Source organism: Mya arenaria, chromosome 7 (genome assembly GCF_026914265.1).
Source record: "Mya arenaria isolate MELC-2E11 chromosome 7, ASM2691426v1".
Lineage (NCBI taxonomy): Eukaryota > Metazoa > Mollusca > Bivalvia > Myida > Myidae > Mya > Mya arenaria.
In genome coordinates this window covers 5,882,888-5,898,537 of record NC_069128.1, presented here as the reverse complement: position 1 = coordinate 5,898,537, position 15,650 = coordinate 5,882,888, and the positions used below count along the sequence as shown (strand labels likewise).

General features: G+C 35.2%; 1 protein-coding gene across 4 annotated transcripts in view; it reads right to left on the bottom strand.

The window, feature by feature from the left end:
- Nucleotides 1-6,678, bottom strand: part of LOC128240515 (fibrinogen alpha chain-like) — a 32,532-nt gene extending 25,854 nt beyond the window's left edge. For all 4 annotated transcript variants that reach the window (XM_052957170.1, XM_052957171.1, XM_052957172.1 and 1 more), the window contains exons 1-4: nt 6,541-6,678; nt 4,496-4,622; nt 3,077-3,430; nt 2,678-2,831 (exon numbers count right to left, since the gene is read on the bottom strand). In XM_052957170.1, the coding sequence (XP_052813130.1) occupies nt 2,678-2,831; nt 3,077-3,430; nt 4,496-4,621 (634 nt within the window). In that variant the 5' untranslated portion in view covers nt 4,622; nt 6,541-6,678. The remainder of the gene's footprint in view (nt 1-2,677; nt 2,832-3,076; nt 3,431-4,495; nt 4,623-6,540) is intronic.
- Between the last annotated feature and the right edge of the window lie 8,972 nt (nt 6,679-15,650).

The following is a 15,650-nucleotide window of genomic DNA, read 5'->3' as shown; positions in this document are numbered from 1 at the left end:
TTGCAGATGCTATTGTAACTCAATTACACAGCTCAGACATGATGACTTAAACAGCTATTTTTAAAACTGCGCCAATATGATTTCGACACCATTTACAAACATTTTGTCATCTTCTACGACGGGTCGTTGTCAAAAACATCTCGTGTCGTTGTCAATTTCATATTGTGTCGTTGTCAGAAATATATTGTGTCGTTATAAGTTATATAATGTGTCGTTGCCAGTTATATACTGTCAGTAATATGACGTAGCGTTGTCAGTTCTATACTGTCAGTAATATGACGTAGCGTTGTCAGTTATATACTGTCAGTAATATGACGTAGCGTTGTCAGTTATTTACTGTCAGTAATATGACGTAGCGTTGTCAGTTATATACTGTCAGTAATATGACGTTGCGTTGTCAGTTATATACTGTCAGTAATATGACGTAGCGTTGTCAGTTATATACTGTCAGTAATATGACGTAGCGTTGTCAGTTATATACTGTCAGTAATATGACGTAGCGTGTAGCGTTGTCAGTTATATACTGTCAGTAATATGACGTAGCGTTGTCAGTTATATACTGTCAGTAATATGACGTAGCGTTGTCAGTTATATACTGTCAGTAATATGACGTAGCGTTGTCAGTTATATGCTGTCAGTAATATGACGTAGCGTTGTCAGTTATATGCTGTCAGTAATATGACGTAGCGTTGTCAGTTATATACTGTCAGTAATATGACGTAGCGTTGTCAGTTATATACTGTCAGTAATATGACGTAGCGTTGTCAGTTATATACTGTCAGTAATATGACGTAGCGTTGTCAGTTATATAGTGTCAGATATATGACGTAGCGTTGTCAGTTATATACTGTCAGTAATATGACATAGCGTTGTCAGTTCTGTGGCGTGTCGTTAGTTACTTATATCTCGTGTAATTGTGATGCATATGACGTTTCGTTATCACTTATATCACGTCTCGTTGTCAGGTTTATCACATGCCATTGTGATGTGATGTATATGACGTTTCGTTATCAGTTATATCTCGTGTCATTGTGATGTATATCACGTTTCGTTATCAGTTATATCTCGTGTCATTGTGATGTGTATCACGTTTCGTTATCAGATATATGTCGTGTCATTGTGATGTATATGACGTTTCGTTATCAGATATATCTCGTGTCATTGTGATGTATATCACGTTTCGTTATCAGTTATATCTCGTGTCATTGTGATGTATATCACGTTTCGTTATCAGTTATATCTCGTGTCATTGTAATGTATATGACGTTTCGTTATCAGTTATACCTCGTGTCAATGTGATGTATATTACGTTTCGTTATCAGTTATATCTCGTGTCATTGTGATGTATATGACGTTTCGTTATCACTTATATCTCGTGTCATTGTGATGTATATGACGTTTCGTTATCACTTATATCTCGTGTCATTGTGATGTATATCACGTTTCGTTATCACTTATATCACGTGTCATTGTGATGTATATGACGTTTCGTTCTCACTTATATCACGTGTCGTTGTCAGTTATATCACTTGTCATTGTCAGTAATATCACGTGTCGTTGTCAGGTATATCATATGTCGTTGTCAGGTATATCACTTGTCGTTGTCAGTTATATCACATGTCGTTATCTGTCATATCGCATGTCGTTATCAATTATATCACGTTTCGTTGTCAGTTATATCACGTGTCGTTGTCAGGTATATCATATGTCGTTGTCAGGTATATCACATGTCGTTGTCAGTTATATCATGTATCGTTGTGATATAATTAATGTGTCGTTGTCAGTTCAATTGCATATCGATGTCAAATTTATAAAGTGTCGTTGTCAGTAAGATATTGTGCCATTGTCAGTTATGTAATGTGTCGTTGTCAATTCAATTGCGTATCGATGTCAAATATATAAAATCGCGTTGTCAGTAAGATATTGTGCCATTGTTAGTTATATTTCGTTTCGTTGTTAGTTAAATGACATGTCGTTATCAGTTATATGACGTGTCGTTGTCTGTAATATAACGTGTCGTTGTCATTTAAATGACGTGTCGTTGTCAGTTATATGGCATGTCGTTGTCAGTTATATGGCGTGTCGTTGTCATTTATATGGCGTGTCGTTGTCATTTAAATGACGTGTCGTTGTCAGTTATATGGCATGTCGTTGTCAGTTATATGGCGTGTCGTTGTCAGTTATTTGATGTGCCATTGTCAGGTATTTAACGTGTTGTTGTCAATATTGTGACGTGTCGTTGTCAGTAATATGACGTGTCGTTGTCGGTTATTTCACGTATCGTTGTCAGGTATATGACGTGTTGTTGTCAGGTTTATGACGAATCTTTATCAGGTATATGACGAATTGTTGTCATGTTTATTACGTGCTGTTGACGGTTAATTCACGTGTCGTTGTCTGTTGTATGAAGTATCGTTTTCAGTTATATCACGTGTCATTGTTAATTATATGGCCTGTCGTTAAAAAAACGTGTTGTCGTCAGTAATAATATGTATCGTTGTCAGTTAAATGACCTGTCGTTGTCAGAGGGACCGCCGGTTCTCGAACGACCGCCTGTTCGAACAATCGCAGTTTAACTGTATTTCAAAGCAACTAGTATATGTAGTCATTGTCAGAAAAGGTTATTGCTTTAAGCATGCCTGATTTGATATCCTCACGTTTGCTACGAGTTACTTACGCCCCCTGATGGTGACCATTATACCGTCTTCTATTGTAGATCTCTGCTCATCAATGATGCCAACAACTTCATTTGCTCTGCCTATTAGCTCTTCAACCTTCTTTTCTAGCTGAATCGTTTCGTTTTGGACATGTGCCCGTGTTGCATAGACGTTCTGAAGTGGATTTGTTTTAAAATGTTCAAGAATATATGTCTTATCTGCGATATATTCAAGGCCATGTGGATGCAAAACAAACATGTTTTATTGTTGTCATGTTTCTCTCTTAATATTTATGTGAGAAACTACATAAACAGTAAAGTGCTTTACCATATATTTCTTACCTAAGAGCTGACAATGCCCAAATATGTAAATGTATCAGAGCGCACTAGCTGCCCACTTTCAACTAATTTATCGCTTACCTTTTCCAAAGAAGCTGATATATTATCTGCGCTGTTTCTTAAATGGTCTCTGACAGTTTTGACTAATGTGTCAACAGTTTTGGATGCATTCGACAGAAATACCGAAAATGAGTCTTTGACATCATATTTAACATTGAGTATTTCCTTTTTATGTTTTTGAAACGAATGCTTATACATTTGGAGGGAAGTTTTGATATCGTTCAAATCAGATTGTGTATTTATTGTTCCTTTCGTTTGCCCATTCTTTGAATTGTCAGTCCCTCCAGTATCGTTTTCGGAGGTTTTAACTATTGATTCAAGAGTTGACACTCTTTCGGTTAATGCACCAAAGTCTCCTTCAATTGTGTCCAATCTCTGAAACAAGAACAACACCCCTGTAAAATAAAGGCATTAAAATGTACAAATACAATTCATTTCGTGTTTTTTTAACCCGCAAGAGAAACAAAGTCGAATGTGTACGCAGAGAGGAGTTTACAATGTTATATATTATCACTGCCTACCGCCATTACGTAGTACAGAGAAGCAAGCGTCCTCTGTCAGCATCACGTGACAGGTCAGTAAAGTTTCATATTGACCTTAACAGAAGTATAGAATGAATGATACTTTATACTTTACACCATTACGTAGTACAATGAAACTAGCGTCCTCGGACAATATCGAGTGACAGGTATATAAATCGACATAGTGACCTCAACAGAAGTAAAGGATGATACTTTATACCTTTACCATTATGTAGGACTTCCAAAGTAGCGTCCTCTGTCAATATCACGTCACAGCTCAGTAAAACTACATATCGTACGCCATAATTTAGAACTACAAAACTAGCGTGCTCTGTCAATATCACGTAAAAGGGCAGTAAATCGACATTATGAAATGAACAGAAGTATAGGATGATACTTTATACCTACGCCATTATGTAGTACAGTGAAGCTAGTGTCCTCTGTCAATGTCACGTGACATGTCAGTAACACTACATAACGAGCTCAACAGAGGTAAAGGATGATATTTTATACCTTTGCCATAATGTAGGACTATCATAGTATCGTTCTCGGTAAATATCACATGACAGCTCAGTAAAACTACAGAATTACAGAAGTATAAGATAATATTCCATAACTGTTTGAAACTGTTAATATCACGTGACATGTCAGTAAAACTGCATTATGATCTCGGCTGAAGTATATATATATATATTCACAGTTTTATAGTACCGCCATTCATAACGACTTCCAAGCTAGCGTCCTCAGTCTTACCACTTGAAAGACTATGTAAATATTGATCTCATCAGTAGTACATTTGTATTAAACTGAACAAACATTACCTACCGCCATCTGGTAGTACAGAAAAGCGAGCTGAATAGGTCAGGAAAAATACATATTGACCTCAACAGAAGTCTATAGGTGTAAACTATGTACGTACCACTTCAACGTAGGACTGAAAGGATTTCATCAGTGTCATTTGACGCTCCAATCGACCCAACCTGTCTGCCTCACAGGTTGCCAGCATCAACGACACCACAACAACGCATGGATGTAACCAAATCATTCTGTAAACATTACATTTTTTAAAAACAAATATGTTTTAAACAGTAATAGTTTTTAATCTGAACAGTTTCCTTTTTGAATGGTATCCTTGTAGTATGCATATTTATGACTGCATTATAATGTATACAATCAGTTTTGTTTTTTGTATTACTAAATTTGACGATTTCTGAATATGATGTTATTTGTATCCTGTTTACTATCAAAAGACGAGCATCTCTCTTATTACTTCATCTTTATAAGACGAGTACGTTGAAGATGGTTCGAAAATATTTGTTCAATCCGTATGTGTGTTTATCCTTTCCTACAACAAATGAAACGAGTGATGTCAATAAGACATATTTAAATGTCTTTTTGAACCAGGTTACGTTACGTTGTCATATTTGAATGCATCGTCACATATCCCCGGTACGTCATTACGCTCAGCATCCTTGCGTGACATGCAACATTTCGCTAGAAATTTGATCATTTAAATTGATCATTTATAATAAATGGGGCAGTTATTCTTGGCTGAATGGGAACTCAATCTTTTTATATTTAGTTATAAAAAACCCTTTATGACAATGTTACGCTACCAATTTAGAAAGTATTAAATTATAACCAACTATAATTTCGTTGGAAGAAGAGACAATCTCAGTGACCACAAGGCTCTTGTTTAAGGCACCATATTAATGCCAAACAAACACTCAAACGAGATGCACACAATATACAAAACAACACAGACTAATTACACATGCATCATAATACAGTTCGTAACTAGAGTTGGGGTCAGCGATACAGGAGCTCACCAGTGTTAAAACAGGTTTAGGCACGTAATGCGCCAAATTTATACAATCATAAATACTAGCTGTAACCTTGCACTTTACAAGTATTTGTATGGCACTCATAAACGGTCCCTGAGCCTAAATCAATAACAACTTAGATGTAACTTAAATTTGAGTGGGATATATAATAATTATATTTGTTTCACAAACATTACACACCAAGCAGACTTCTGTTACCTTAGATGACTGTTTAATACGACCTAGGGTTTCACAAACATTACAAACTTAGCGCACTTCTCTGTCACCTGAGTTGACTGTTGAATACGGCCCATTGTTTCACAAACATTACAAACAATGCAGACGTCATTGTTATCTCGGTTAACTGTTGTTAGTGGTGTCTAATTGAATAAATGTATTGCATGAGGGAAATTGTTTTATCGACTTTATATTTTGTAATGCTGGCTCCGTGAATGTGCTAATAGAATTACGATAAGGTTATTCGTGATAACGTTATCAATTTTTGGATGTAAAAACACATGCTTCAAATAAGTATTTAAACAAACAAATCACAAATGATTGTCTTATAGGCCACAACCCAATGCAAACATCACATTCTGTAATTGCTAGTGCAAATGAATAATACATTGTACTACATTGAATATTATTATTTGTTTCATATTCTTGGTTTTCGGAAGCAACACATTTTCATTTGTGCTATACTGGTTTCCTTTAATCTCGAAATGAATGTAGCGCTACTTTATCTAACAATTATATATGGTGACATGTGACATTTTCTATCTTGTTGCGAAATTGGTCGTTCCCAAGGCTAAGCATGTCATAACCAGGACATAACTAAGTCCAGGGAAACTCGTGGCCTTAGTCGTTTGATCGCGTAATTAAGTCGCTGTCATGACGTCACTCAGTCATGGCCACGATATAACTTAGTATTGGGAACCAGAAAGTTACTTGTGGGAACGGGATAGGATGTCGTTGCAACGAAATAATTAAGTCGTGGCCACGAGATTACAAAGTTGTGGAAACGAGATAGAATGACTTGACTGCGCGATAAAACTAAATCGCACGTGTCACATCTTTGCCACCGTAGCTATTTTATATGTACTAGCATAGAATGTTTATCAACAAAATTAAAGTAACATACCTTATCCAATGAGAATGATAACTACGCAATTATTTTATCCTGTTCTGCACTTTTCGAATGGTTAAGCAAGCAAACATCCGCGTTCTGATAGCTGGGATGCACCAGCACTCTTATATAAGCAGCTATTTCGAGCATCAGCCCACGTTTGTTTATATTGTAAATGCCGCATTTCTTGCACACTGCAGCAGTTTGTAGAATGTTTATCTACAAAACACGTTCAAGGGTGTTGAGTAACAGTTATTCAGTTCTACGCATTTAAACCAGGGACTAGCTGAAATTCAGCAAGAGCTTATCAGCATCGCAAATCTGTATTCATTTAACGGTAAATTCTGACAGGCTTTGGGCTCAGAAACTTGATTATTACAGTAAGATCATCGTCGATATTTTCTTTTCTTTGCTTGGTATTTTCTTTTATTTCTAGGAACACAGTTTTGTGTTTTTAAAATTAAAGTACATATTTTTAGACCTGCATATTATTAGCTCTGAAATTATATTGTTTTTATCTAGGAATCAACCTCAAGTCATGTAAGACTCACATTAAAACAGATGTCAATTGTTTCATATCACTTTTGTCCAGACATTAACGCAATAAGTGGCTGATTCCAAGACAAACTTTTACAAAACAAATGTTTAAACGCTCGTTCGGTGAAAGTTCAGCGTTAAACAGAGACTGTAAAGAGCCAAAGTTTTTGCATTATCTTATTTTAAAATTGAATAAACCTGTTTACTCTAGTCTTCATTTATTTAACCTTATTACGGATTTAAATAGACTGACTTGACCATTGACTTTGATAGCGAAAGTCCTCTGTGTCCACCTTAAAAACTTTATCTTGGAAGATATCATTTTCTTAAAAATCAACAAGGACAGGCAGGAAAATCTGACATACGTCCCGTTTTGGGCAAATGCTAATTGATAATAATGTTATATTGAATGAAATGTTATATGCATTCAGAGCACACATATCATAGGCCGCTGTGGCCTAATATCAAACAGCAAGGTATGGCCGGTACGATTTATTGCTACAAAATCCATTTATTTCCGTTGAATGTCAAGTGCTCTTGACCGTGTAGTTAAGAACACAGATTTTATGCGTGACACAAGATTCCATGGTGCGCATCAATTGTGTGAAGCGATTCAATTGTTTACCGAGAAAAGCATCTAATGGAAGGACAGACGAAGTAAATTAAAGAGTTGTGGTGTCTTTGTTATTCTAAGTTAATCATAAATGTAGCTAGAATATTCAATCTGATCATTAAAGTCCTAAACTTTATATTAAGAATATGTTGGCATTCTTTTCAAGTCAAGACGGTGATTTAAAATAATAGGCACCCCGGAAAATGTTACCTGCTTATAATAACAAACACCAAATTGACCTCCAAATAAGACATTTATGGGCCAAATTGAAGTTTTTCTATAAATGTGCAGGATTATATTTAGCAATCTTTAAATAAATGTTTACATGATTAAAAAGTCTTTTAACTGATTTGATTTAGAAGTTGTATTTATTGGAGATAAATCAAATGAACAAATGGCAAAAATTCAAATCAGCAGATAATATTCGTAATTTAAGGCACATTTGTGAATTGAGATATAACCCCCTCCCCCTGTTGTGCTTCTGTTCGGGGATGGTTTCCTCTCCTTCCGTTATCCAACAGTCATTAGTTTTTTGTCGAAAGAAGATTTTGAGCATGCAAAAATGTCTTTTAAACCAGTTCACTCATCCATGTTTTACACTACAACTCTTTCAGATAGATACACATGTATATTAGGAGTCTATTTCACTAAAATATATCTAAACGTTAACATCATGTATTCCAATTTATAAACCGAAGTAATTGTTATTGTATTGCATTGTATTGTATTTTGAGCACGGTCGAGGGCGACATATAAGCGACATATAAGGTATTCCACATTCCGGCGACCGTGAAATAACAACGTCCCGTGCATGTGATGTCTATCCGGCCGTCAGAAATATGGGTGACATAATAATCGTCGAAATAAGTGTAGTTCCTCTGCTGTCATTTCAGATTTTGTACACTTTTGCATTGTTATGGTTGATACGGCATTTCGAGCAGACAGGTACAGTTTGTCACTAGAAGCATACTGTGTTACATGTAGGCTTAGTTGCCAGTATTATAGTATAAACAATTAGTTCATCTGCTGTAGTAGTCAAAACAAAATATAACCAGACTTACCGTGAATAAATATCCCATACTACAATGTTTTCATTTTCTTAGTAGTTAAGGCTGAAACAATTTGATATTTTTTCGTCGGATTTGCCAAAACCGAAAAACAATCTTAGGCGCGCGCACATATTTATTCATTGCGAGGAATTATTTTTGATAACGGATAGCATGCACACAAAATAAAGAAAAACTATATTTTGCGTTATAACGGTGAAAGGTTTCGTTTCTTCGAAACCAACAAAATAATATATCAAGTCAAAATAAAAAAAAATGTTTAAACGTGCATCATTTAAGTAAACAAGACCTTAGAAACTAATAAAACTGGAAGGGAATAGGTTTGACTATACGTGGACTGCTTTTCTGACTATTATTTATACGTACATCTCAAAGAAACTAAACGCTTGACAATACGCTCTCATTTGTACATACATGTTTTATGCTTTTCTTCCTAGAAGGTCAGCTTTTATGAATATATTCATGAAAAGGTACAAGAATAAGCTCAGTAGCTAAAAGTTTAAACCTAACCCCCGTTTAATGGCACAAAGTAAACACCAAAGACATAAAAGGCCATCACAAGAACAAAAAATCGCAAACAAGAAACATGGAACAACAGCACAAAACTCCACAATCAACACTGTGCATATATACTATACAAATGGATATGTTTCTCACAGAGTGTTAGGTACCGCCCTGGAACGGTCAGTAAAACGTTCATTTACTTTGGATTAAACCAGTTTGCGTGCACAACCTCACTCTTATCCAGAATAAAGTAAAATTCTAGAAGGTAAATCTTATCAAACTATGCATTAAATTGCGGAAACGTTATAACAAAACATATACTTATAGACATATAGGTGAACCCCAAGTACCAGGAGGTCTGTTTTGTATCATTTTTTTGTGTGTTTTATTCTTATTTGTTTTGTTCGATCTACCAACAGAGCTTTGTTTACAACTAATGGAAACGTTTTTGATATTGTACGCCATAAAAGCAAAATGAATCGATTGCGTGGTTTACAATTCCAGTATTGACTTACATTATGTCGATTTCAGACAGTTCCAATGAGATAATCCCATTATTTATCGGTTAATCTAGTTCGATGCGTTTGTCAGTACAGTCACGCATGTCAACAATGTGGAAATTTCACTGATCGTTTCTCATACATAGGTATATTAAAAGTATCTTCCATGGCCGAGTGTGTATGATTCATCCCAACACGAGCGTATGGTGTTTTGTGGAAACGAGGTCGACCGAGGGCTGGGGTTAATTTATCTTACACGAGCAGCCATGATAGTAGCTTATACTAATAATGATATACTAGTATAGTTAACATATAAATTATTTTAATTTAATTTTTCTATACGGGTAATGTTTCATCTTTACCGGATAGCAAACTATTACATACACGCACACTAAAGGAAAACTGTATTCTGGGTCACTATGTTGTAAGATTTCTACTAAACAAACCAAATTTTGAAGTCAAAAGTCAATGCCTGTGGGTAAATTAAGCATGGCAAAATAATTGGATCTTCCCTGCTGTGGTAGAAACATATATCTTGCTTAAGGTATCCGTGTCATCGTGCCATTGGGAGCAATATTGAATTGTAATGTATGGTTATCACATATATAATGTTGATATTAATTGAAACGCCATTTCTTACTGATGACTAATTCATAACAAAAATGGCCAAACATACACTACAGAGAAAAACTTAGGACAGTTTGTAAGTTCATTCTTTAATACATGATAACTGACGAACAAAGAGAAATGATCGACTTTTCCATATTAGTATTTAAACTTGTATATTTAATCTACATGACTTTATTACATACTAATAAAATACATGCTAAACGTATTTAATACTTTTTTAACTTAGCTGATAAGCAATAAGATGAGCGGGTTGTTCATACGCATGCACAGCTAACAGGAAGTATAATGAAGTACATAACATTCATTTTATTAAAACAAAATGTGATGTAAACATTTCAATAAGAATAAATCTAAATACAAATAAAAAAGAAACACATGATTTAAAGCATAGTAGTTTATTTGGTAATGATACTCATTTTGTGAACTTGTATAGACTAAAAGTTGTCTCACCTTCCAAGCATATTTTATGACATAATACGAGCTTTCTGAATGATCGTGCGTGTTTTGTATGTTCTTGGATGTTTTCCACTGAATACGACCTTTTGCTGTATTGCTTCATTACCTGGACAGGTTCCTTCACTTCTCCCTTAACTGATTTCATAAACGCAGGTGGCAAGCTGAACGGTTGAAATTATATTATGATCAACAATTTCATTTCCTCCCTGGCATCTTGCACATTTACTGGCCTAGATTTAAGATATTTGGGAGTGCAAAACAAGGTAGGTAGCAGTTTCCAATATCAGTTGTGTTAACTAATAACCACATTGCAGCGGGGTGTTTCTATACTCCAGAAGAGATGGATAACAATCTAGTTTTTGTATCCTTTGCTTTTGCAACATGCGTCTAGAATTCTCCACATACCATTCACTCAAATCATATCACTCGAATGAATTGGGCTTGAAGTTGCATGCCAATAATAACATTCATTTCTAAAATGTGCATATTCTGTTCATGAATATTCATTTCAAAAATTACAGAAACAAGCACAGTAGCCAAAGACAAAGAACACAAAAAACAAAAACTCAGAAACAAAAACAAATGGAAGAACAGCACAAAACTACACAAACAGCACATTGCATATAAACTATGTGAAACTATGTGAATGTCTGCTGTTTTTGTGTCATAAAACCCTAATCTACTGAAATGTATTTGTGGTATGTATTCGAATGACAATTATACTTGTAGCCTATCTATTTCAAAATGGCGACCTTATGCATGTACTGGTATCATGTATGCATTGATGTTATAAGTAAACAAATCGCATGACATATTTCGCTTTGATTGTTTTGGAATGCCATGCCCGAAAAGTGGTTCTTTTGTGTTTGAAGGTATATGCCTCTCACAAATCGGACATGCTAGTTCGTTATTTGATATATGTTAAGACATGCCCGGCTAAACCATAATGTTGCGAGCGCGGCGATGAGCTTTCTCGCAGCTCAAATAGCTTATGTGAACACCTTTGATCAGGTTACTGTGCCTCGAAAATAACCATTTTATGACCTAGGAATAGTATCCTTTGTTCAGAGGATTATGGTTACTACAAGGGGAGTAACTACAACTGTAGTTTGATTTATGGAACAAGAAACAAGAAATACAAATCCGGTAAAACAGTGAAATATCAGACTTATTTAACTGATAAATATAAACCACTGGAAAACATAGAATAAAGGACTGTAATTGCACTATTTTTCTTTGTAATTTGTGATGCGGCACATAACGGCGTTCTCAATACTAAGATTATAGGCTTGTTATCACTCTTAATTTCAATTTGCTTTCCATATACGTACTGTTTGAATATCAGACTACCAAGCAATAGAGTAAGCATTTCTTTTTTAAATTTAATCCCAATGCACTTGGTTCTGCGTTAATGTATTTAGCGCATAGGTATTTGCTGACCCTCTTGCAAGCACACAGTGCCAATGCCAATTGAACTAGACCCAAAAATGTGCACCGCATGTTCTAAAACCTGGCATGGCTTTGCCCGGCCATATTTTATATTGAACACGCTCTGAATATACTGTAAAAATGATAGATCTTTATTTCGAAAAGTTGTGTTATGATGATAATGAGATGGTGACTAAAATATGGATCCAACAAGCACGAATCACTTGTTATTGTCATATAAGACTCCATATAATTATGACGATAGCAAAGGCATGTTTTAAAACCTGGTCAGGCAAGGCCATATATTAAATAGTTTGAGGGTAAACGTTCTGAATATACTGAAACACAATGTTAAACCTTTACAGCAAATATCTTAATGACCCGATTCATACCACATCATTACATGTTTGAAATACTTACAGAAATAGATTTATATCAGTCTAGAGAAGTATCTGTTGACTTATTTACCACTTCCTCCTTTATGCTTAAAACATTTCGGGAACGGTTGGAAGTTTTTCTTCACTACAACAAACCAAAGTTAATATATTTGCACTTAATATGGGCCCGAGTGAGTTGAGTTGCATTGTGTAAATCACTTTACCACGAGAATCGCCTTGTTTATGTTTATTATCCTGGAGTGTCTTTCGCCATCTGGAGAATTAAACGTTATTTTTGCTAAAATGGGAATTCTGAAAGTTGACAGAAAGAAGCATTATTTCTTTGTGGAAGTTTATGTTCAAAACACCGTACACATGCAATTATTTCTGCAATAGTTAAATGTTTTGGATTATTGAGTGGAATTATAACCACAATATAGGGGCAAAAGTATATTCCATGGCGTTTGGAATGGGGCCTAATATTTGCCCATAATCGTCGAAAGCAGCCCTGTATTCAAACCGTTTGATATCGTTTGTGTTGCCTGTTTAGCATCAATATTGCATCCTTTGAACGCGCGTTAAACCACTTATACATGTTTTACTCCAGCTTAAGTGGGAAACTTAAACAAAACAAGAATGCCAGCGCAGACAAAAGTGCCTCCTTGAGTTTTTACAATATGCATGAAGTTTATTACAATGGTTTAACAAGGAAGAACTTTAGTACAAGTGCTATGGGAATTCACAAAACAGATATTTGTAAACTAAACCAACTGACAATTATTCTTATTATGAATTATATCCGGCTTGGTCCGACACAAAATACTGTGTCATGAGACCAGACCAGGCCAGGCCAGCTTTTAGAACATGCCTAAAGCTAATATTTTGCAGTGTTGACATTGCAAACATTAACTGACCTACTTTTGTACTGAATGTTAACCGAATTCTGCCTGAAAACCTGTGTAGGAAAATAGTCTGGATTCAGGAGATTGCAATAGTGACTTTAGACCATTGATTGAAATTGCTTTGATGAAATAATAATTCTTTGGCTTCCCGTGTAAATCTTCGTTTTAATTTTTAGGATCCAAATGAGAGATTTACAACTGATTTATCGGAAGAAGAAAGACTTCTTACAGGGTACTCATAAACTTCTTGGTTATCATTGTCCGAACTGTCCTTGTCATTTTGACCAAAATACACAAGAGTCTCACTTTAACTACGGCACATTTTTGCACTGCAATTTAGTATTTGCCACTTATGGCACGTTATTTCTGATGCTGGATAATCCGTCTTGTTTTGTATGGTTTGCTACCGCATCTTTGACGCTGTTTGTAGTAAGTATCCCCTTATTGTTGTTTTGAGCGTCGTCGTTCATGGTGTCGTTGTTTTTTTGTGGTTGTTATGAGCGTCGTCGTTCCTGATGTCGTGTTTGATGTTGTTGTTGTTGTTGTTGTTGTTGTTGTGGTTTGTACGGGTTGAGAGCTGTCGGAAGTTATTGTGGCGGTCCCATACGACGAATGTTATCGACAGCAACATCACGATGTTTGTTTCCCTTGATTACTTCTATTTGCTTATACTGTATTTGTGTGATTTATCTATTGTTACTGCTAATGATAAGTATTCCCTGTTCAATGAGACAATCAGATGCCATACGAACATTTCTTATTCATAACGAACTACTGCAGTGAGTGTTATTTTAGAAATGAATCGCGTGATTGATATCAGTATCAAGGTGTGAACACAGTTTGCCTGGTTAAAGTGTGTGGAATCCGAATTTACAATCCCAACTTCGTTCAAATCCCCCATAATGACACCAACTACGCAATTTATTATCATATTAACAGCATTTATTCAAAATTATATTCTTTAAAGGAAACCTTACAGTAGTACTTTCTCACCCATTCTGTTAACATAACGATATAACCGTAACCGAAATAGTTTATGATATGACATCATATTAACGCGGTAAAAATATCACTTCGTAATTGAAACGTTGAATCACTTTTTAACGTTAAACACTAATGCCAAAAATACATACAACAAATCGTATTTTAAGGTTTTTCGTGGCCTACTGTCACAATATAGACACTTACAAGATAAACAATTTGCAATTTATTTTAAGGACAAAGTACGCCAATTCGGAAGTACCTACTCATTGTTTCATGCCTTTTTCTTTCAATTGACATACGACAGTGAATCAAATCATGATTATACCGTTTAAGACAATTGGCTACCTACCATATTTGTAGGTTTTGAAGCTGAACAGTTTGTGATTGAAACACAGGCTGAATATGCTTGATCTACTTGATTGACTTACTATTGCTGATATTTTCACCGCATAGTTAAGTCATTATATACCGGATATTGGCATTTGTTTCCAATACACAGTGGTTACAACTAATTTTTTTTTCTTAGGAAAAACGCAACTTTTTAACGTTGCTTAATATTTAGTACACAGATGGAAACTTTTCCCCATATATTTTGTTTGAAATCAGTACTATATTGCATGCAAATTAGTGAATTGACTATAGAATATACAGGGAATTTAGTAAGTGGTCTCTGAATTAATACCCGAGGATTCTTGATCCGAACACATCCAAAGATGTTGCGTTCATCGCAAAATATTTGCAGGTGCCGAAAGGCCATTAATTTAAAAACATGGAAGTTGTAGTGAAACATTTGAATTATACAGCTTACAGTTAAGTATAATTACAATGTCAAAACAATACACCTTGCAAATAGGTTGTATTACAATGTCAAAACTATACAATTTGAAGTAAATATATCAAAACTACACAGGGTTGTTGCCCTCAAAAAACCTTTTGATACGGGCTACCCTTGTCAGTGTTAATTTACAGCTGTGTGATCATGATTTTCAGCCATCCGCAGAGCCATTAATACTGGCTTCTCGCTGATATCAAATTCCTAACAAATTTTCCTGAGGAAACAATTTTAGCAACAAATATCAAGCTATATTTGTATTTACGTTTGTCTTTGCCGCTTAGAACATTTCATT